General features: G+C 41.9%; 2 protein-coding genes across 5 annotated transcripts in view; one reads left to right on the forward strand and one right to left on the reverse strand.

Moving 5' to 3' along the window:
- LOC6496830 (fibronectin type-III domain-containing protein 3A) overlaps positions 1-5,130 on the forward strand; it is a 109,852-nt gene extending 104,722 nt beyond the window's left edge. For all 4 annotated transcript variants that reach the window (XM_032455198.2, XM_001963281.4, XM_044716364.1 and 1 more), the window contains one exon: positions 23-5,130. In XM_032455198.2, coding sequence (XP_032311089.1) covers positions 23-3,834 — 3,812 coding nt within the window. In that variant the 3' untranslated portion in view covers positions 3,835-5,130. The remainder of the gene's footprint in view (positions 1-22) is intronic.
- A 2,948-nt stretch (positions 5,131-8,078) lies between these two features.
- LOC6498681 (transient receptor potential-gamma protein) lies at positions 8,079-15,457 on the reverse strand. Its single transcript, XM_044716365.1, has 16 exons — positions 15,337-15,457; positions 15,193-15,235; positions 13,452-13,630; positions 13,018-13,386; positions 12,632-12,964; positions 12,391-12,573; positions 12,096-12,330; positions 11,466-12,036; positions 11,289-11,405; positions 11,032-11,227; positions 10,780-10,974; positions 10,500-10,725; positions 10,064-10,429; positions 9,728-10,006; positions 9,549-9,667; positions 8,079-9,490 (listed from the first exon to the last, which is right to left on the reverse strand). Exons 1-16 carry the CDS (start codon positions 15,349-15,351, stop codon positions 9,266-9,268), a joined length of 3,651 nt encoding a protein of 1,216 aa, XP_044572300.1. The 5' UTR covers positions 15,352-15,457; the 3' UTR covers positions 8,079-9,265.
- Between the last annotated feature and the right edge of the window lie 6,051 nt (positions 15,458-21,508).

The raw sequence follows: 21,508 nt of genomic DNA on the forward strand, positions 1-21,508 counted from the left end.
AATTATTGTCTTCCACCAACAGATGCTCCTCTGACGACGCCCACACACTCGCCCTCTCCGCGTCGTGCCACTGAAATCAATGGACACAACGGCAACAACATTCCTATGGGCGCTCATCTCAACAACCATCATCCAGGACGCAGGATACCCCATCAGCAGCAAGGCCAGCCGGTCCAACAGATGCAGCCAGGACAGCCTGGGCATCATCAGATTCACCAGCACCACCACCAACAGCAGCTCCAGAGGAACGGAACACCTCAGCATGCCCAGCGTGCCGGCAGCAGTGTGGGAACTTCCGAGGATGGCGAAGACAATTCCAGTTTGGCTGGCGAGGAAGACGAGGAGGACTACCAGGCTAACATTGTTGAGCAAATCTCGGCCATTGAGAAGCCCGAGGTGATAGATATAACCTCCAGAGCCGCCAAGATCATCTGGGAATCGCCAAGCCTAATAGACTCCCTGCTGGATATGCAGCAGTTGCGCTACCAGGTCCTCCTCAGCGATTCCGGTAAACAGTGCAAGTACAAGAGCCTGTATCGCGGGGAAGCCAACGAGTGTATTGTTCAGGATCTGCAGCCCGGCCAGGACTATCTGGTGCGACTGCAGGTGCTCTACCAGAAGCTGCAGGGAGCGGTCAGTGATCCTACCGAGTTTCGGACACCGGCCTGTGAACCGGATCAACCGCCGCCACCTAAACTAGTGTCGCGCACTAAAAGCTCCATTAACCTGCGATGGGCTGCCCCGGCGGCGAACGGTTCCAGTATACTCCACTATCTTCTAGAGTACGACGAAGGACGAACGGTGGCCGGACAGCCGCAGAAGTTTGTGGAGCTAGCCAAGATCAAGGCCAAGCACTATGTGATTGGGAAACTGCAACCAACAACCGTTTACAGTTTCCGTTTGGCGGCCGTGAATGATGTGGGCCAGAGTCCCTATTCCCCAATTGCCAGTTACAGCACCGCGGGAACACCGCCTCCAGTGCCAAGACCTCCTCAATTGATCGGAAGCACTTCCAACTCCTTGAAGCTGGGCTGGGAGCGCAGGGCTCAGGATGGTGACTTTCTGTTGCAGCTGCAGGACTCCGAATCGGGGCATGGCTACCTGAACACCTACAAAGGAACAGAGCTGCAGACCGAGTGCCTCCAGCTAAAGCGCGCCAGCAGCTATCAGTTCCGTTTGCGTTCCGAAAACGAGGCTGGATGCTCGCCCTGGTCACCGGAGGTGAGCTACAGGACCATGGCGGAGCGACCTGGTAGACCCGGGAAGCCCCAGGCCAAGGGCAAGATCCATGGCACACACTTTAAGGCCCGGTGGGATGCCCCTAGTGATGCCGGTGGCGCTGAGATTCTACGCTATCACCTGGAGCTGAGTGCCGCTGGTCCGGCTTTCGAGAGGATCTACAGTGGTGGCGAGACGGAGGCCATGTGCGAGCGGCTGCAGCCTGGCACCACATACGCCCTGCGTGCCTGCTGCGAGGGTCCAGCCGGACAGAGTCCCTATTCCGACATCGGGCATGTGACCACGGAGGCAGTGCCTCCAGCTGCCCCGCCACCGCCTCACTGCAGCGATCCACCGTCACCGTACGCCGCTCTGCTGAAGCTCCAGCAACCGGAATACAATGGTGGTGCACCCATCCTGGAGTTTGAGGCCCAGATGCGACGCCTGGAACAGGTGCAGGCACCTCAGCTGGTCTACCGCGGCAAGCCGGCGTACTTCGTGGCCCAGGACCTAACCCCCGGTGGCATGTACGAGGTCCAGGTAAGGGCCATCAATCGCATTGGAGCCGGCAACTGGTCGCAGTGGATGAGATTCACAGCGGCGGCCGCTGCGCCCGGAGTTCCCGAGGAGCTGCGCGTGCAGGTGAAGTCGGCCACCCATTTGAGTGTCAGCTGGCAGCCACCACTGCAGGACAATGGAGCGGCGGTGACCGGTTATACACTGAAAAGTGCCAGCCAAGAGCGAAAGGAACAGGAGGAACCGGAGGAGGTGAAGGAGCCGGCGAGCTCAGAGTTCCACAACTGCTACCAGGGAGCTCAGACCTGTGCCGAGTTGCGCAACCTGGTTCCCTTCACGCGCTACCATTTCCGCATCCTGGCCAGCAATTCTGCTGGCAGCGGACTACCCTCCGATGTGATAACCGTGTGCACCCCGGCCGCCGTGCCCGGTGCTCCGCAGATGCAGGGCTACGAGTTCACCGCACAAGAGGTGACCCTCAACTGGACCCAGCCGCCGGCTCACGGCTCGGCCATTTGCTCGTACAATATTGAGTACGGAGAGCGTACCATCGCCACTCCGGATGCCTGCACCCGGTACACGGTGAGTGGCCTTCTCCCGGAGACGGGCTACAAGTTCCGTGTCCAGGCGGTGAATGCCATCGGAGCGGGAGCCTTTAGTGCCTATGCCAAGCTGACCACCCAGCCAGCTCCACCGGCGCCGCCGCGTTTGGAGTGCAGCGGAGCTGGTCACAACTACATCAAGCTGAAGTGGGGCGAGAACCCCGGTGGAAAGGTGGGCAACGGCAACTCTTCGTCCTCCGGCGGCAATGGCGGTGACTTTACCAAGTACTTTGTGGAGATGTACGTGGCCCGTGCGAAGCAGTTCCAGGCCGTCTACTCCGGCACCAATTGCATGTGCAAGGTCCACAAATTGCAGGAGCGCAGTAGCTACACCTTCCGGATCTATGCCCATACGGATCGTGCCGGTGACGGTGACTACTCCGAAGAGTTTGTGTTCGAGACCACGGCCACCCTGCCGGCGAACATAAAGCCACCCCGTGTCGTCCATGAGGGTAGTGTATGCCTCATGGAACTACCCGGGCAGCTGGGCATGCAACTGACTTTGGAGTGGCAGCACTCGAAGAACTCCTTCCACGATCGCGTGGAATACGAACTGCAGTATGCCGTCTTGGGAGCCGGCGACCTGGAGGGAGAGTCCCCCACGTCCAAGGGGCGCAGCAGCAGTTCCAGCGGCAGCGCCAGCGGTGCACCCGTTAACCTGGCCAATCAGGACTACAGGGAGCTGTATCGCGGACCCGAAACCAAGTTTAACATTGACAATCTGGCGGCCGGGACTTGTTACCAATTCCGCGTATGTCCTGTAAGGATAGCCGCGGGCGGAGAGCTTATCTACGGCCAACCGTCGAGTCCTTTGCGATACCAGGTGCCCAGCGACCTGGACGCCAGCTCGGTGACCTGCCACCATCATCTGCACGGCTCGACGGCACCACCAGCGGCCGTGGCCACCACGAGTCAGAGGAGCAGCCGCAAACTGTCGGCTGGCAATGGTTCCGCCAATGGACTGCACCTGAGATCGGTGAGTGCCTCGGCGATTAGCGGGGCCAGTGGCGTGGGAGCTGATCCGCTGGCCATCGGTCGACTGCAGCAGGAACTGTCCGGTTTCAATGCGTGCGGGGATCCCCTGCACCATCATCATCACCATCACCATCACCACCATCAGCCGTGTGGCGGAGCCGGGCCATCCGGTGGGGGTTCCGGCGACGCAGGACATCACCATCAGCATCACATGCACCAACACCACTCGCATCACATGCACCACGCGCACCATCCGCACACCGGTATGGGCATGGGCTCCTCCAACTCCTTCGGTGCCGGCTCCTCATCCTTAACCTACTCCTCCTCGGGCTCCTCAGCGGCGGCGGCCATCTCCTCCAGTTTGGCGCAGGCGGGTGGCTTGAGGCGACTCCTGGGCAAGCTTACATCGCTCTACTCCAACCGGAGGCGACTCAGCGACCAGCAGAAGGCGGTGTGCATAGTGGTCTCCTTCCTGGTGGGCACATTCCTGGTGGCCATGCTTGTCAACATGCTGAGGGGCTAAGAAACCACACGTGAAAACCACATCCTTGATTCACAAAAAAAAAAAAACAAAAGGACTCCCAAGGAAAAGTTAAAACAAAACATAAAAAAAAACACTTTATGTCTCAAAGAAGTGATTTAAAAGAATTAGTTGTAATTATGTATTTTTTATATGTATACTGTAACAGAATCAAACAAAATCAAACTGTATATTATATAATTTTAACAAAACAGCAGAATACACAGGAAAAATTAGCAAAAGAGAAAAAAAACAAACGTGAAGAAATTATGAAAATTCCCCTAAATGTATTAAATGTACACAAAAAAAGAAACATAAAACAGCAACATTCACACACACACACATACACATACAGCTAAATGTTAATAATGGTATTTACTTATAAATATTTGTTGTCACAAAAAGAAAAAAAAAAACAAAAACGAAAGTTTAATCTCCATATGTGCTATAAACAAAAAAAAGAAAAATTAAAAAATAATATGCTCGCCAGTACTTGTCAAACCTGTTCCGCAAATGCTTCTCAAACTGTTACTCGTATGTGTCGCGGTGTTGTAATTTGCATTTGAATTTCGTGTAAAATACGTTTAGAACTTTTTTACCAAAACATCTTTTCCAACAAAAAACAAATAAAATACAACTAATGGGATCTAGATAGCTGGTCAACAAATTGCACCAACTACATATAGGCCTAAAATATATAAAACACAAAAATAAAACACACACTCCTAAGTAGCTAAAAAGATGTAACAGAATTGATGGGGAATTAAAGGTGACATTGAATGGAGAGCAAATGCAGAACGAATAATTAAACGAAAAGTATGAATTTATTAGACTACTAGCAACAGGATTCAGTGCTGTACTATACAATTGTTTACCCTATCGCTCCAATCTACGCAGATATATATATATATATATGTATATATATATATATTAATATATATGTATATGTATATGTAAAACAGCAGACGCTTCTTTCATTCTCACAAACTTTTTATACGAATTATTAAACAATTTATTATATAAACATATTATACGACAACAACAAACAAAATAAAAACAAATTATTGAAACCAAGGCAACCCCAGTTGGGGCTGCTATATCCGAGTTGGTAAAAATAATACGAAATTAACAAACAACTGTTGCATTTCACCAACCGACTAACTAAAAACGAAAAACTATAAACAATTTGATCCCGACATTTTTTTGTAGGCTGTCCATCTGGCTATAGCAGCCCCAACTAGGCAAAGTGATTTATATTCCAATTATTATTATTTTTCTAAATAAATAAATTAAACTAAATGTAATTGTTTCTTTCCATAGCATTTAATGTGAATTATACAAAAAAAACAAACGGAATCTTATCTAAAAAAAATCATAAAACCGACAAAAAATCACAAATACACAAGCATAGCAAATGTTTGTTCATGTAAACCATAAACATTTGCTTAATGCAAATTAAAAAAATTATATATATAAATATATATATATATAAATAAATAAATAAACTTAAATCGAAATCAAATGATAAAATAATAAATGGAAATTATGTATGTTTCTATGTTTACAACTTATAAAATTTATTTGCAAAATATATATATATATATGAAACATTTAAAATAAATGCGATATACAAAAAAAATTAATTGTGTTCTTTATTAAAAAACAATTAGCACAGTTTTATTCGAGGTCCCTAATTCTTTTCCAAAGATTTTCTGTTACTTATCTTTGGATCCCCTTCGAAAATTGTTGGCAGTCCATTTAAGGACAACATGGCCCCCAGCGATCGCTATATCTTGGCTAATTTCCATCCGATTCTTGAGCGGAATACGTTAAACGATTTGAGGATAGATTTTCCATCATTCTGCATCAAAATCTCAGAACAAAATATTTTTTATATTTTTTTTGTGAAAGTTTCCAGGGGATCCCCTTCGAAAATTGTTGGCAGTCCATGACAGGACAATATGGCCCCCAGTGACGGCTATATCTTGGACAATTTCCATCTGATTCTTGAGCGGAATACCTTAAACGATTTGTAGATAGATTCTCCATCATTCTGCATCAAAATCTCAGAACAAAATATTTTTTAGATTTTTTGTGAAAATTTCCAGGGGATCCCCTTCGAAAATTGTTGGCAGTCGACGGCAGGACAATATGGCCCCCCGCGATGTCTGTATCTTGGCCAATTTCCATCTGATTCTTGAGCGGAATACCTTAAACGATTTGTAGATAGATTCTCCATCATTCTGCATCAAAATCTCAGAACAAAATATTTTTTAGATTTTTTGTGAAAATTTCCAGGGGATCCCCTTCGAAAATTGTTGGCAGTCCATGGCAGGACAATATGGCCCCCCGCAATGCCTGCATCTTGGCCAATTTTCACCCGATTCTTGAGCGGAATACCTTAAACGATTTGTAGATAGATTCTCCATCATTCTGCATCAAAATCTCAGAACAAAATATTTTTTAGATTTTTTGTGAAAATTTCCAGGGGATCCCCTTCGAAAATTGTTGGCAGTCGACGGCAGGACAATATGACCCCCCGCGATGTCTGTATCTTGGCCAATTTTCTCCCGATTCTTGAGCGGAATACCTTAATCGATTTGTAAATAGATTCTCCACCATTCTGCATCAAAATCTCAGAACAAAATATTTTTTAGATTTTTTGTGAAAATTTCCAGGGGATCCCCTTCGAAAATTGTTGGCAGTCGACGGCAGGACAATATGGCCCCCCGCGATGCCTGTATCTTGGCCAATTTTCTCCCGATTCTTGAGCGGAATACCTTAAACGATTTGTAGATAGATTCTCCATCATTCTGCATCAAAATCTCAGAACAAAATATTTTTTAGATTTTTTGTGAAAATTTCCAAATTGTTGGCAGTCGACGGCAGGACAATATGGCCCCCCGCGATGCCTGTATCTTGGCCAATTTTCACCCGATTCTTGAGCGGAATACCTTAAACGATTTTTAGATAGATTCTCCATCATTCTGCATCAAAATCTCAGAACAAAATATTTTTTAGATTTTTTGTGAAAATTTCCAGGGGATCCCCTTCGAAAATTGTTGGCAGTCGACGGCAGGACAATATGACCCCCCGCGATGTCTGTATCTTGGCCAATTTTCTCCCGATTCTTGAGCGGAATACCTTAATCGATTTGTAAATAGATTCTCCACCATTCTGCATCAAAATCTCAGAACAAAATATTTTTTAGATTTTTTGTGAAAATTTCCAGGGGATCCCCTTCGAAAATTGTTGGCAGTCGACGGCAGGACAATATGGCCCCCCGCGATGCCTGTATCTTGGCCAATTTTCTCCCGATTCTTGAGCGGAATACCTTAAACGATTTGTAGATAGATTCTCCATCATTCTGCATCAAAATCTCAGAACAAAATATTTTTTAGATTTTTTGTGAAAATTTCCAGGGGATCCCCTTCGAAAATTGTTGGCAGTCGACGGCAGGACAATATGGCCCCCCGCGATGTCTGTATCTTGGCCAATTTTCACCCGATTCTTGAGCGGAATACCTTAAACGATTTGTAAATAGATTCTCCACCATTCTGCATCAAAATCTCAGAACAAAATATTTTTTGGATTTTTTGTGAAAATTTCCAGGGGATCCCCTTCGAAAATTGTTGGAAGTCCATGGCAGGACAATATGGCCCCCCGCGATGTCTGTATGTCTCACACCAATTTTCACCCGATTCTTGAGCGGAGTACCTTAAACGATTTGTAGATAGATTCTCCATCATTCTGCATCAAAATCTCAGAACAAAATATTTTTTAGATTTTTTGTGAAAATTTCCAGGGGATCCCCTTCGAAAATTGTTGGCAGTCCATGGCAGGACAATATGGCCCCCCGCGATGCCTGTATCTTGGCCAATTTTCTCCCGATTCTTGAGCGGAATACCTTAAACGATTTGTAAATAGATTCTCCACCATTCTGCATCAAAATCTCAGAACAAAATATTTTTTGGATTTTTTGTGAAAATTTCCAGGGGATCCCCTTCGAAAATTGTTGGAAGTCCATGGCAGGACAATACGGCCCCAGCGACGGCTATATCTTGGCCAATTTCCATCCGATTCTTGAGCGGAATACCTAAAACGATTTGTAGATAGATTCTTAATCATTCTACGAAAAGGTTCAGATAATATCAGAGAGAATACATTATATGTTCACACTATTATATTCGTGTAAACATACCCTTATCTCTACAAGTACCGACTGTAACAAGAGGAAAAAACACTCGGCCATTTCCATATCCTTTATTATGTTTTGTGCAAATAACAATTTTATTTTTATACTCTAACATGTATTGGTATTTCTATAGCTTCCTTAATTTGTTTTGGGTTTCTTTTTAAATTACCTAGTATAATATTATTATTTTATTAAACAGCAGATGTGCTACATAATTCTGCTTTACACAAATATTCCGTTTATATAAAAGTATTCCTTGTTATTGTTTTCGTTGATATTCCGTTTATAGTTTGTGTGTTTTTAGTTTATTTATACTGAGTGTGGGTACATTATTTTTTGTCTACTTCAACGCAAAAAATCATCTAAAAATTGTCGAGTATTCATATTTGTATTATATATAATATTTAAATATATTATATACTTGCTCTGCTAAAATCTGTGTGGTTGCAGAGTAAGGATGTGCACATCCTTAAAATGCAAACACATTAATAGTATGCCATTTTGATTATTTTAATTTATATATTTCGGTTAAAATCGGTGTATAAAATTGTGGTATCTTATTCGTTTACTCCTTAGCTTTGCGGTTTGCTTTGCTTTGTGTCGTTTTGCTTTGCTTTCTTTGCTGTCTAGCATAATGCTTGCTTATTTTTCAAATCCATACTCTCAAATCAACAAATACACAGCGCTTCCTTCATTACGAGTACAGTACGTTTCAGTAATGCAATGTTCATCCAAAACTTATGTATATAAAAAATATTTTTCATGCTAAGGCAACGTTCAACATCGATATGGGATAGTTTAGTTTTCTTTTTGTTTTATTTGTAATATTTTTAATTTTTAGGTGTAAAGGGTTCCTCTATAAAGCATCTGCATGATATGTGTGTGCTCAGGAGGTTCAGGTGATGTATCATTTGGAAATGGATTTTTTAGAAACTAAATTTGTAGAATAATCAAACAAGATTAAGGCTTGAGGTCTGTGGTGCAAAGTATTTGTGTCTTCAGATATCGTGTGTTTGGTGCTTTTTGATTTTCTGATATTTATTTCTAATCGAGGTGAGGTACTTTAAGATCTAGGCTGTGTTGGTTAGTTTTTGGTTAGCTATCTCTGGTTATTGTGTCTTCATATCAAAAATGCCAACAACTTGTGTCTGTATAGTATCGTATTTGTATAATATGCTTTTGGTTGCGCTATTCCAAAAATTAGCTGCCTTTCTTTTTGGTATTTGCTCTGGAATATCCTTACCCAATGGCCCCCGTGTTCGATACACAACTATTGCTGATCAATGGTTCCCGAGAGTTCACAGAAGTATTGGATGGATCAATGGACAGCGTAAAGGTTGATGTCTCCACCGAATCGTGCTGGCTTTGGGTCTGTTCGTGCCGCCTCGGCTTCACCAACTGAGCCGGATCCTTGTTTTGTACTCCGGCTTCGGCTGCCGGATAGCTGGAAACTCGTTTCAGGGTCTAAAAAGATATAATTTATAAAATTTTATATATAAATAACATTTAATCTGAAATATACCTTATCACTTAGTATTTCAGCAGCATTGGCAGCTGCCACAGATTCCGTAACTGGACAAATATTTTTGCTTGAAGAGAACTTTTTGCGTTTCCGTTTTAGAGCGGCAATGGCAGTGAGTCCTTAAATGTATATTTATTATTAATAATTTTTTGGCATATTAAAAGATATTAGAAACCCACCGCTTGTTGTGTGAAAGAAGTGTGTTCCCACGCTCACATGTCCAGCAGATCCTGTGGAGCCTGTAGCTGGTGAACTGCTGGCCACCGAAGGAGTTGTGGAACTGTTTGACTCTCCATGGTATCCGTATCCCTGCTGGGTGGAATTTTGGGCATAGGAGACCCTCGTTTGCCCATGAACCGGAGTGGATGCATGAGAGGAATTGCAAACGGAGTCCTCGGACTTTGAGCGACCCAACATTTTGCTCACATTTCCCACCTTGGCGGCTTCTATTAGGGTGCCTGTGGAATACGGGGCGTATGAGTGATATTGTTGTTTAAATTCATGCTCCACCTTACCCCATCTCTTTTTGTGTCCTGCTATGCGTTTGTTGTAAGGCTTTAAAGTGGACTTGTTGTACTTGGTGGTGACCTGTCCAGTGACCCCCAAGGCCGCTCCCTGAACTCCCTGAGTGGGCGAGGTGGGTGAGTCTCCGGATCCTCCGCCTCCACTGCCAGCCTGACTTTGCTGTCGTTTGTGCATAAAGTTCGGTGTAAATAAAGTAGACAATGTGGAGCTCAAAATCTCGTGCTGATTATCATAGTTGTCGAGGGACGTGGAAAATTCTGCCACAGGAGCCAAGGATCCTGTCGAGCCTGGCGGGGCTATATTGAAGCCTTTCATCAAGCGACGCTCCTTTTGGCGATTCTTTTTACCTCCACCTCCTAATGGAAAAATAATAAAAATATAAAGAATTAGTTTTTGAATCTTAATATCCCACTTCAGAGGGCTTACCACCACCTTGACCAGCCGTGACATTTGTGTCCATTCCACTATTTTTCAGAATTTCCACCAGCTCGCAACGGAAAGCCGAGATGTCCTGTTTGATCTCGTTGACATCGTCCTCAGTGACTCCCTGGGACTCAGCTTTGCGCTGCTCCACGGTTACATATCTCCTCACCAGATTTCGCATTATTTGCTGATATTTAAAGTCCCGATCACTTGCCTGCTGAGCTTTTCGCTAAGGATATTTATTTAATTTAGTAGGATTACTATTTTGTAAACTTCAACTTACTCTTATAGTTTTCAAATGCTCTCGTCGAGCGGCTGAGGATCCACTACAAAATACACGACGCATCCACTTGCCGGCATACCAAATGGACTTGGGGGTGGGGATGATATTGAAGGGTGGTGGACAGGTGCCACCCTCTTCAAAGTAACTAATCCAGAGCTTGGAGCGAGCAAACTTCCACTCTACATCGGCTCGTTCCTTAAAGAATTATGCATTATAATTTCAAACCTTAAAAAAGGCAGTAGGATTACCCACCGATATAAGTTGATAGGAATGATTCATCATAGCTATGAGCAAGTTGAGCAGGACCACAATGTTGATCACCGAGTAAGTACCAAACATCAGCATTCCCCAGAAACGAGTGAAGATCTTAATGCCATCCAACTCAAAACTGTCCAAATCAATCAGGCCAAAGACTGCCCAAAACAGGGTCTGTGTGGTTTCAAAAAGACTATAAAAGTCGAACATTAAAACTTTGATTTAAAGTATAGGTAAAAAATGCTATATCTTACTTGGAAAATCTCCGCCAAACAATACAAGCATTGGGATCATTAGTGCCATTCATATTAAGTAAAGCACTCATGGGTGAAACCTCGGGACATCGCTTCTTTTCCAGATCCGCATAGTACCTGGAATAATTATTTAAAATATTTTACTAATTTATTATGGCAGTTTAAAGGACCACCCACCATAGCAACTGATTTAGACCACTTCCAAAGGCAAATAGCACCAGGACATAGAGGAAAAAGAACTTCATAATGTCCATTACCATCCGGGACAGCGACACCTGCAGTGGCCCCAAATGCGGGTTAACCGAGAATATGTAAACCAGCTTCAGGCTACTGAAGATGTTCGCCGCACTGAACAGGCCCTCGGAGATCAGCATCGGATCCCAGGCATCCCATCTCTCTCGCGGCAGATCCGTGGCATGTGAGTTAAAGATCATTTCCTTCTGAACCTGAAAAAAGGACACCACCCTGAGAGCCACCGTGGCCACGTAAAGGGAGTTTGTGACAAAGTCGATCACATTCCACATGTCATTCAGATACTCCTGGAGGCCCACGTCCCACAGCTGCTTCACCTCGCTCCAGATGAGTCCACTGACCCAGGCCAGGATCAGCCACTCGATGAAGGTGGGCTTGGCGCCGCGTTTGGTGGGCACCTCCACCTCCTCCACTTTGTTGAGCAGCCCCGAAGTGTCGGCAAAAAACCAGCCGCCAATAAATGTCTCAATTCTTTGAGAGGCCAGCATCAATAGAACTGTTCAGATATTAATTTTATAATTATTTTTCATTAAAGGATTTTAAAAATTTACTTACACAAGAAAGTAAAGTAAGAGGCACTGTGACAAATGAACTTAATGAAGGGCTTTCGCATGGTCTGTCCAATGCTGGAATAGGGCGCCAGGATGTAGGCCAGTGAGAAGATGGGAAACATGATGCCAATCCTAATAATGTCCACTGCCTGGAGGGCCATGTTCTTTCTTCGGAAACCGGGCAATCCCTCATACCAAATGCTTGCCAGCAATTGTTGAACATTGGAATGGGCCACGAACTGAAAATTATATTAACTTTTAACTTCTAAATCTTTAAGCCAAAAACAAAGAGAGATAACCTTCTTCTGGCGCAACTTGATGGCCAACTTTAAGCGGTTTAAATGCATCCTTTCGCCGTGCTCGTACACCGGACCGGTGGGATCATGGTTGAGCAGGATCTCCAGCTCGTGGGAGGTGCGAGTGTGGTCCAGCAGGGCGGTGGCAAAGTCCTGGCACTGCTTGCGCAGCTCCTGATACTCGTTCTGAGGTAATCGAATATATCCTTTAAAAAATGCCAAAATCAGACTACAACGAACTCACCTTAAATTCGTGCTCGAGAAAGCTGAGTCGTCGCAGTTCCCAGGATAACTCAAAGGCCGTCAGAATGGGGTCCTTGGAGGAGAGTGCTATCAAACTGGGACTAGCCAGAGCCCTATAGGCGTTAATCCGGGACCTGGAGTGCCGAAGGGAGTCCTCCTGCCTGGACTGGACGCACTCGTCACAACCGCAGCGCACATCATGCGGCATCGGAAGGACTGCCCCTCGATCCAGCAGGATCTTGATGATTTCATAGTTATCCCGGTGAGCCGCCAGGATCAGGGGCGTAATGTCCGGCGTAAAGGTCGACGTGTCCTCCGAAGCGGACTCCCAGCTCTTATCAGAATCAAATTAAAAGTCAATCGGACCAAAAAATATCCTTAACTCACATGATTGCCTTCGCTATGGAAGGTAACATTTTCATGGTCCAGGAGCACCTCCACAGCCTCGACAAATTCCTCGGAAATGGAGTGCAGGAGTGCGTCCTTGGTGTCCACATTATAGTTGATCAGGAGCTCGACCATCTCCAGGTTCTCATTGTCGATGGCCATTAGGAGGGCGGTGCGTCCCAAAGGATCCACGCAGTTCACGTTTATGTAGTCCGTGTCCTGGGCCTTCTGCAGCATCCTTCGGGTGCCGGCCATGTCGCCCCTCTCCACCGCCAGCAGGAACTTCTTCTCCTCCAGGGTTAGCTGTCGGATCTCCTGATGCGGCCGAATGGTGTTCTCCTCCTCCATCATGCCGTGGATACTGTGACGCTGTTTAATAATGTTTGAGTTGATTTTTTTGAATCTCTAAGAGGTTAATTTGACCCTTGACCCACCTTGACCCGCCGTGCCGGCTCAATTTGCACCGCAATGTGTCCACTGCCGCTGCTCTCGCTTCCCAGTTTCTTCTCGGCACTGTCCGCCGCATCCGTGCCATTTTTGATCTTATTTAGGATTGGGGCCAGCACCGATTTCCGTCTGGCAGGACTCACAAAGTGCAGCTTTTTTCCTTCGTCTATGTTAAAAATAAAAAATGTTTATAAATAAATTAAAAACTCTTTATTAGGCATAAGTTATATTCTATTTAAAGGACAACTCCCACACTTAAAGAGTGGCACTTTATTTACATTTCTCGAAGTTCAGGCCAGAGCACTGTCGGGCGGTGCAGACTCTTTTAATCACCACCAGACAGACCTTCAATTACAACCACCTTTCCGGCCACCTCCCTTGGCCACGCAGATGTCTGGCGCAGATAATCCCACACCGAATTGACCTTGAAGAGGACTCTATGGTACATGCAGGGCACCTACAATGTGGCGAAGAGATTTCATTCAAGGATGCCTGGTTGGGAATCATCATTAAATTGTATTTTCTCTGATTCTCGATAGCCTTGGCCAATCGTTATCGTTATCAAGACGCGCAGACAACGGTAAATCAAATAATAATCTTCAAAAGAAAAATAAAAAGAAGGAGGGGAGAAAATACGAAAAGCAAACACAAACAAACACACGGCGTATACGCGATATTCAATGGCAGTGAGTGAGGGTGCCATCAGGAATCTGGGTCAATTATTGCCATAATCCTATTTTTCTTTTTTGCATATTAAAAGGCAATTCACGCACACATGCAACCAAATGTTGCATTTCCAATAGTGTGGGTGTTTGTGGGCGGTTCGATGTGTTGTCACATTTTGGCATTTAATTTCAAATGACATTGACTGCATCGCCAGCCGAAATAAATATGCACAGCCTATCAACAAAAAAGTATTTGCAAAGCTCTACACTTGGAATTATATTGGGAAATGTGTGGAAAATATTTTTGAGGACTTTCTAGATAGTTTAAAAAGAAAAAGAAACAATAATAAGGACCTAAATAATAATTAACTTATATTACGTTAGGTAAAAAGAGGTATATAATATTAAAAAATAAAAACTCATGTTCAAATCCATATTTAAACTGTGATTTAAAATTATTCAAGTTTAACCCCACCCCTTTTGACTGAACTGCATTATTTAATTGAAGTTTCTCGTGTTATTATTTTCTGGTCTGGCAATTATTCTTTGCCTTCCACGTGCGTTGAACTCTCATTGATTGCTGTACCAATACCATAATACTATTTGGCATAGTATATAGTACATATCCTTATAGGAGTGCCGTTGTATGAGTCTGCGCAGGACCTAACCTAGGCAACTTTGGTTCAGGTTGTCGTAGGTCGCGACCACTGAGCACATGTAAACTGTGCCACTAAGCCAACCAAAATGGCGTCGTCAGTGCCGCCATTTTGCACACAACTAAGCCACCCACATACACGTGTATACCCCCATATTCACACAGATACTCGGCTGTTTCACGGTTGGCATACTAATCACATCGGAACACTATCGATTGACCTGAAAACCCAAACTCGCACACCTGCAATTTCAAATGCAAATGCAAGTTGCCTTTTATAATTCTATAAAAAAAAGTTAAACCAGCGATGAGGTAGGCTTGGTTAATTGTTAATTAGGATTTATGCAAACAATATACTTAAGCTACAGGGCGTATACTTAATGTTTTTTTTTGTTAATCAAAACTCACCTTCGCCTTCTTCGCCGGTGTTCGCTTCGCTCCATTTCGACAACTGAAAAGTGAGAAGCGAAAAGCAATTAGTATTATTAGTAGGTTAAATATTAGTCTTATTAGTAGGCTTAAGTCAATATTTAAATAGTAATTATTATCAACCAAGTAATGCATCATCCTGAATCCAAAGATTTAAATTCCACCTTGAATATTTTGTTGAATTTTATGGACGACCTTGGCAGTACTTTACCTTAACGTCCCTCCTCACCACCCTGCATACCTGCACCACCCTCCCGCCCCTTAGGGCCACCCAGCAGCTGCGTTTCCTGCCAGCGGCCGAAAACAAACCAAAGACCTTGACACACAGCCGGGCAATAACAACAACAACAAAAATAGTGAAAGCTGCAGCCAAGAGCAGATAATTAAATGTCAAGACTGCAAGTAACTGCAACCGAGTGGGTTTGCAAAATGTGGGTGGTGCGGTGGTGCTAGGTCTAGAATCTTCACTAGTTCAAAAAATAAAAATGCAACCCCAGAGCCACAGTAACACAAATAAAATAAGAAACCCCTCCAATAAAAATAATTAAAATTATATTTAATAAGTTTAAAATAATTTATAAAGATCATATACAAATAATTTATAAAAACACAAATTAAATTGGATGGACCGATAACCTATAAATAGGATCATTAGAACAGAACATGTGGAGATCCGAGATCCAACAAGATAATGAAAAAAATAAAATATTTCAAAAATTAAAATATAAATGAGGGCTGCCAATGGCTTCTTTAATTTAAATCAATTTGTAAAAGTCAAATAAAAATAAAAACGCCAAAAGAAACAAACACTAGATATATCAAAATCCCATCGAAAAATTGTATAAAAATTAAACAGGAAAAATTAATTTCAAAAATAAAGGAGCTCATCATGTCTGTTCTAACTTATGAAAATAAAATCAAAATATATTAAACAAAAAAAAGAAGTGTTTATTAAAAACACAAATGGGAGTTCCCGATGGCTCCAAAGAAGAAAACGAGAGCCCACCGAATAACAAATGAATTAATATTTGTATTATAACCAATATAGAAAGAGTTTTTTAATAAAAATAAATAAAAAATTATTAAAATAAAGATATTTAATAAAAAAAAAAAATTAAATAATAAAAGGGACGAGATGTGATTTGGAGACTAGCTCGTCACAGACTGAGAACACAGACTTGTGTTTATTAAGGGCCCCAACTATTTTATATTTGATCTTAAAAATTACATTAATTTAAGCAAATTTTAAGCTCCTACTAAAGTAGAAAGATGGTCACACAAAAGGGTTTGTATAACGGGTTTCTCAAGGGTCACACTTATACAAACAAAAATTATTAAAACAACAGCCACTTAAGATTAAACTTGGTCATGATGTTATTATTAAAACTTTCAAAATACTAGAAAAAATAAATTTGTCGATTTTTACAGAGAAATAATGGAAATAGTTATTTCCTGGCGAGCAGGATATAAGGTCCTTTTGGGAGGCTGTTGCCTAAGGAGCTCTCATGGCGGGAGGCATGAAAAATCTGGCATGCATTCCACCAGAGTGTCGAGTGTCCTTGTGGCGGGCAACAAGCGCCGACGACTTGTGGCTCCTTGCCACTAACATAGACAGACGCACACACCCACACACCCGAGCGCAGACACAAAGTGCGTGTCCTTGGGATATTCAGCTGGCAAAGACAACGTCGAGGACGAAAGCCAACAACAACAGCAACAAACTGAAACCCCAGATAAACACTCCACAAATTGCAACACTCGACCAAAGGAACAGATATAGAGACCGTCTCTTTTATGTTGCAGTTTGCATATGAAGGAATCTATTTGAAAGGATCCATTCGAAGCTACTCTTAAATTAAAATACATTTATATTTTAGCCAAATGAAGATGAAAGCTATTTTTTGGATGAATAGAATTTCAAAATTCATAAATTTTATATACATTTGAAAGAGTATTCTTCTCAGCCATTTAGAAATTCATAGTTTCCTTTGACTTTGTTTTGGTTTTTGCTAAAATTTTATGTTTTTGTTTATATTTACAGCAGTAACTTGATTCTGAAGATGGGGCCAGAGGATGGCAAAGGATGCTAGCCAAGGCAACGGCAACTACTTGAAGCCTCACAGCTCACCGCCCTCGTCCCACTTTCAACCCCTTAACCCTTCAAACTCTTCAACCCTTTGGCAACCCCTAATTTTTCGTGGAGAAGGCCAAAAGCGGGCTTCGTGAGAAATAGTTGAAGGTGCAGAGGGCAGCCGTAAAAATCAAGACTCTCTCACACACACATATATTCATATTCATGTGTATTTGTAATCTATGTACATATTTATGACACCGATTCCCATATGGAAATGCAGGTCGACGTTACGTATACGCCGTGGTGTTCGGCAATTAAAGGCGACCAGCTGTTGTTGTTTCTTTCGTTGCAGCTGTTTGGGCCGCTGTCCTTGGGCGCCTTCTAATTGAGGGCACTGCACTCGCCTGCGGTGACCCCAAGGCACCCCTATTTTTTACCACGCCCCCTCCTCCGGCCAACCCCTTTATGTGTTTTGTTTTTTGCATAAAAGCTGTTTAACTGTCCCCAACCCATTGTCACCTTGAAGTCGCATATATGGTCATAATAATAGGGTCTAAAAATTAAATATTAAATTGACTTGAATAATAAAGATACATTTTTATATTTCAGTCAATATTAAATTTAATATTTAACATTATTCTTTGAATTTAAGGTATAGAGTTTGTTAAGAAGGATTTGTTATTTTTTTAATTTATCATAATTAGTTGTCTGTTGTATCCCTCTTGATTGATTGAAAAAGATCCTGTTTTGGCCTGAACTATTGCAAGGATTGTGATGTTTGCAATTGTACAAATTATAGGTGTGTTTGTGATCTTATTGGTGTGAGTGGTGTGGGTATTTGTGTCCACCTTTGTGCACTCTCCTTTGTTGGCAACATGCAACTCTAAATGAATCAAATTTCTTGGCCCTGTTCGTGCCCGTATTTGTGTTTGTTTTTGTTTGTTTATTTGCATGCAACGCTAACAGCAGCTCGAATGCAACGCACACACAGGACAACACATCCACACACAAAGCATCGCACACCTAAAAGTGTAAATATTACTACTTCTATGAGAAAAGTGATCCTGTTTTTAAAAAATAGAAACATATAGCAAATGAAATTGCCAAAAAAAACTGTAACTTCAAAATAATAATAATATAATAATATTTTATTAATATCCAATTATTTTGGTATAGTTATAAATAAAATTAAAATAAATAAGCCACTTGTATTGGCTTTTAGATACTTCTCATTGGAATTAAGTGAGTCAACAACTTCAGATAGCTCAGCACTCAGTGCACTATGACCTTCCCGCCACCCACAAAGGAACTCTTACAACCCTCCGCCATAAAGTCCATAGCCCTTTTAGGAAAAAAAATAGCTTGGAAATCGAGAAACTGGCACAAGTGGACACTGTAGTGTCATCGACAGGACTTGAATGAGGATGCAGATGCTCAAAATGGGAATTAGGGTCTGAGGACGACCTGGCCACCTGGCCAAAGGGTCAAAGGCCACTGGGCAAACAAAGGTATTATTAGATATTATTTCTATACAAAAAAAATTAAGAAGCGATAGTCTTAGATTATTATTAACTACAAGTATTCTCATTTTGCCTTAAAAATACTTGAATATTATGCTGAGAAAGTATCTCCGCAGCTAGTGATAAGGAGAATGGCTAAAATATATTTTTTTTATGTGTAAGGACACCCCTCCACTCACCTTGAGTTGAGATTTCCTCTTGAGGGCGGCAATTGAACGAGTTTGCTGTCGTAGAACCTCCAGGGCGTTGGCGGCGACGCCAGCAGCAGGGACTTTGGCGTCGAATTTGAATTAAAATTTGATTTTGATTTTGTTTTCGTTGATTTTTTCAAATAGAAAATAATATGCACTAGAAATTTAAAACTGATTCTGGCTGCAAAACAGCAATCTATCGAATAGAAGACTGTATTGGAATAAAGTTCTCAAAAATGAAATTGATTTTCAAAAGAAATTAAAAGACTTTATATTGATTTTATTTATGAATATGATAGAGAAATAAAACATAGGTATAAATAAAAAGCAATAATTTCAAATCAATATTTCAAAGTTTTATTTTTAAAAAGAGTATTTTTTTATCTCAAAATCATTTTTCGCCTTAAATGTTTACGTCTGCGTGAGGAACGGCCCGAACCGAGATGAAAAACATTTCGTTTGCATTATAAACAATTAGCATCTAAAATTGTTTTCAATATTTTCATATAATTTCCACGATTGTTATGTTTTGGCTTTAATCGCACGTTTCGAGCTGACTTATGAGTGGGCGAAAATGAGATTTTTTGAGAATTTCGATATTTGGAAATAATTAGAAATACTCGAGTTTTCTCTTTCACTTTGGATAACCTTGCGCAATTTCGAAAATTAAAAAAAAAAGAAAACATATTGATGGTGAGTGGTGGGGGTATGCGAGCTTATATACTGCATATTTCCGTTTCGTGCTGTGCAACCGGAAGTGCACTAACACACAAGCACAAACACACACACACACACACACAAAGGCACACCAACCAACACCCTCAAGTGCATCGGTTTCGTTTCATTCTTGTTGGTTTTTTTTTCTTGTTTTTTGCCATGGTTTGGTAACTTTCGAGAGGGTGTTTGACCTATAAATGAATTTATGCCAATTTAGAAAGCCAAACACAATTGGCGGCCCCCGGGGAGGGTTAATGAAAACGGGGGACGTGGTAACGGGGGGAGTTCTCTGGGCCAAGCAATTAAAACATATATTTTTTTTTCCCCAGCAGGGGGTTGTTTTTATCCCTTGTTATGTATTTTTTTTTATCGTCCGCCAGCATAACCGGATAAACTTGTGCAATTATTTTAATGGCCTACACCACTAACACCATCAGCGTCCTGGCCAAGCCCTTTTCCATTTGAAATTTACTCTTCTACCTCCTAGTTTTTAGTTGGTCAAATTTCACTGGGTTAATAGATTTTTTTTTTTTTCCAGTATTTATTTTTGTTTGATATTTTCTATGGGGTTTTCTATTTCCGTGGGGCGTTGTGCGTTTCTCGCGGCTGGTTTTCCCGAGTTTTCCGTGCGCCTTGGCCAGCTGTCGACTTGCAACTGAGCGAAAATGTTGGGGAAAAGCTGAAAAACTGCAAGGACTCGTGACTGTTCGATCCGATCCGAGTCCGAGCCTTGCAGCCAAGGCGAACTCCAAGCCGAACAAGATTACGGCCAGAGGGACAACTGGGGTCGGGGCTCTCCATTGAGATTTCCGCAAAAACTGAATGAAACCAATAAGCCGGCTGCTGGCGTTGCAATGCGCATGTGTCCTGTAGTAAGACCGCTGCCAGGATAATGAACTCTGACCAAAACATAGTGGCTTCAACTGGGCTTAATGTTGGCTGAGAAACATAAAAGACATTAATCTTCTAAATACAAGTTTCTCAAAAGTGGAATTTTTGGCCAAAACCCATCTTCATCCTTTTTTAGATTGATTTATTGAGACAATATTTCTCATAACTCCTCCAATATTTGCCCCGTTGCAAAATCCTTGTTGTTCCATTAACTATAATTTCTGATAAAAATATGGCAAAGTAAAATCTGACACGATTTTCGAATTTTTTCAAAGGGGTAACATCATGATTTTTTTCTAAATGAGTTCAAAAGAAGAAAAGTTACCCATTTCGATCTTTGAACTACGAATACCATGATTCTTTATCCAAAACTGTTCTATAAAAATTTCAAAAGGGTCAAAATCAATGGTAACATAATTTTAGAATCGACTTCTTAAACTTTTGCCACAAAATGGTAGTTTAGCTTTAAAATTGTCCATTTCAGTTTTCTAATATAGATTTCAAATATTCATATTCATTACGTCATATGATTGAAACCACATAAAAAGATTATTATTATAAAATTAATTTCTTGAAAATTCTAACTTGAAAAGTTTGGAAATAGTCATACCCATGACTCATTGGGGCTACTAATATATTTTTAAGAATTCAACTGATATAGTTAGCACATTTTTGCTCATATTACATATTTATTCATTTTATTTTCCAATATATAAACTATTATTATTATTTTGTATTAATTTTATCTGATAAGGCAAACAAATTTATCTTAAAAGTAATGGTGACTTAAGATACAAGTAAAAGCCGTAGATAAGCAGTAATTAGTTTAGAAAGAGGTTTATTCAAATTTTACAAAATCTTTTATAATTAAGCAATCAAAAATAGATATAATAGATTCGCAG

This window comes from Drosophila ananassae, chromosome 3R (assembly GCF_017639315.1).
Source record: "Drosophila ananassae strain 14024-0371.13 chromosome 3R, ASM1763931v2, whole genome shotgun sequence".
Classification (NCBI taxonomy): domain Eukaryota; kingdom Metazoa; phylum Arthropoda; class Insecta; order Diptera; family Drosophilidae; genus Drosophila; species Drosophila ananassae.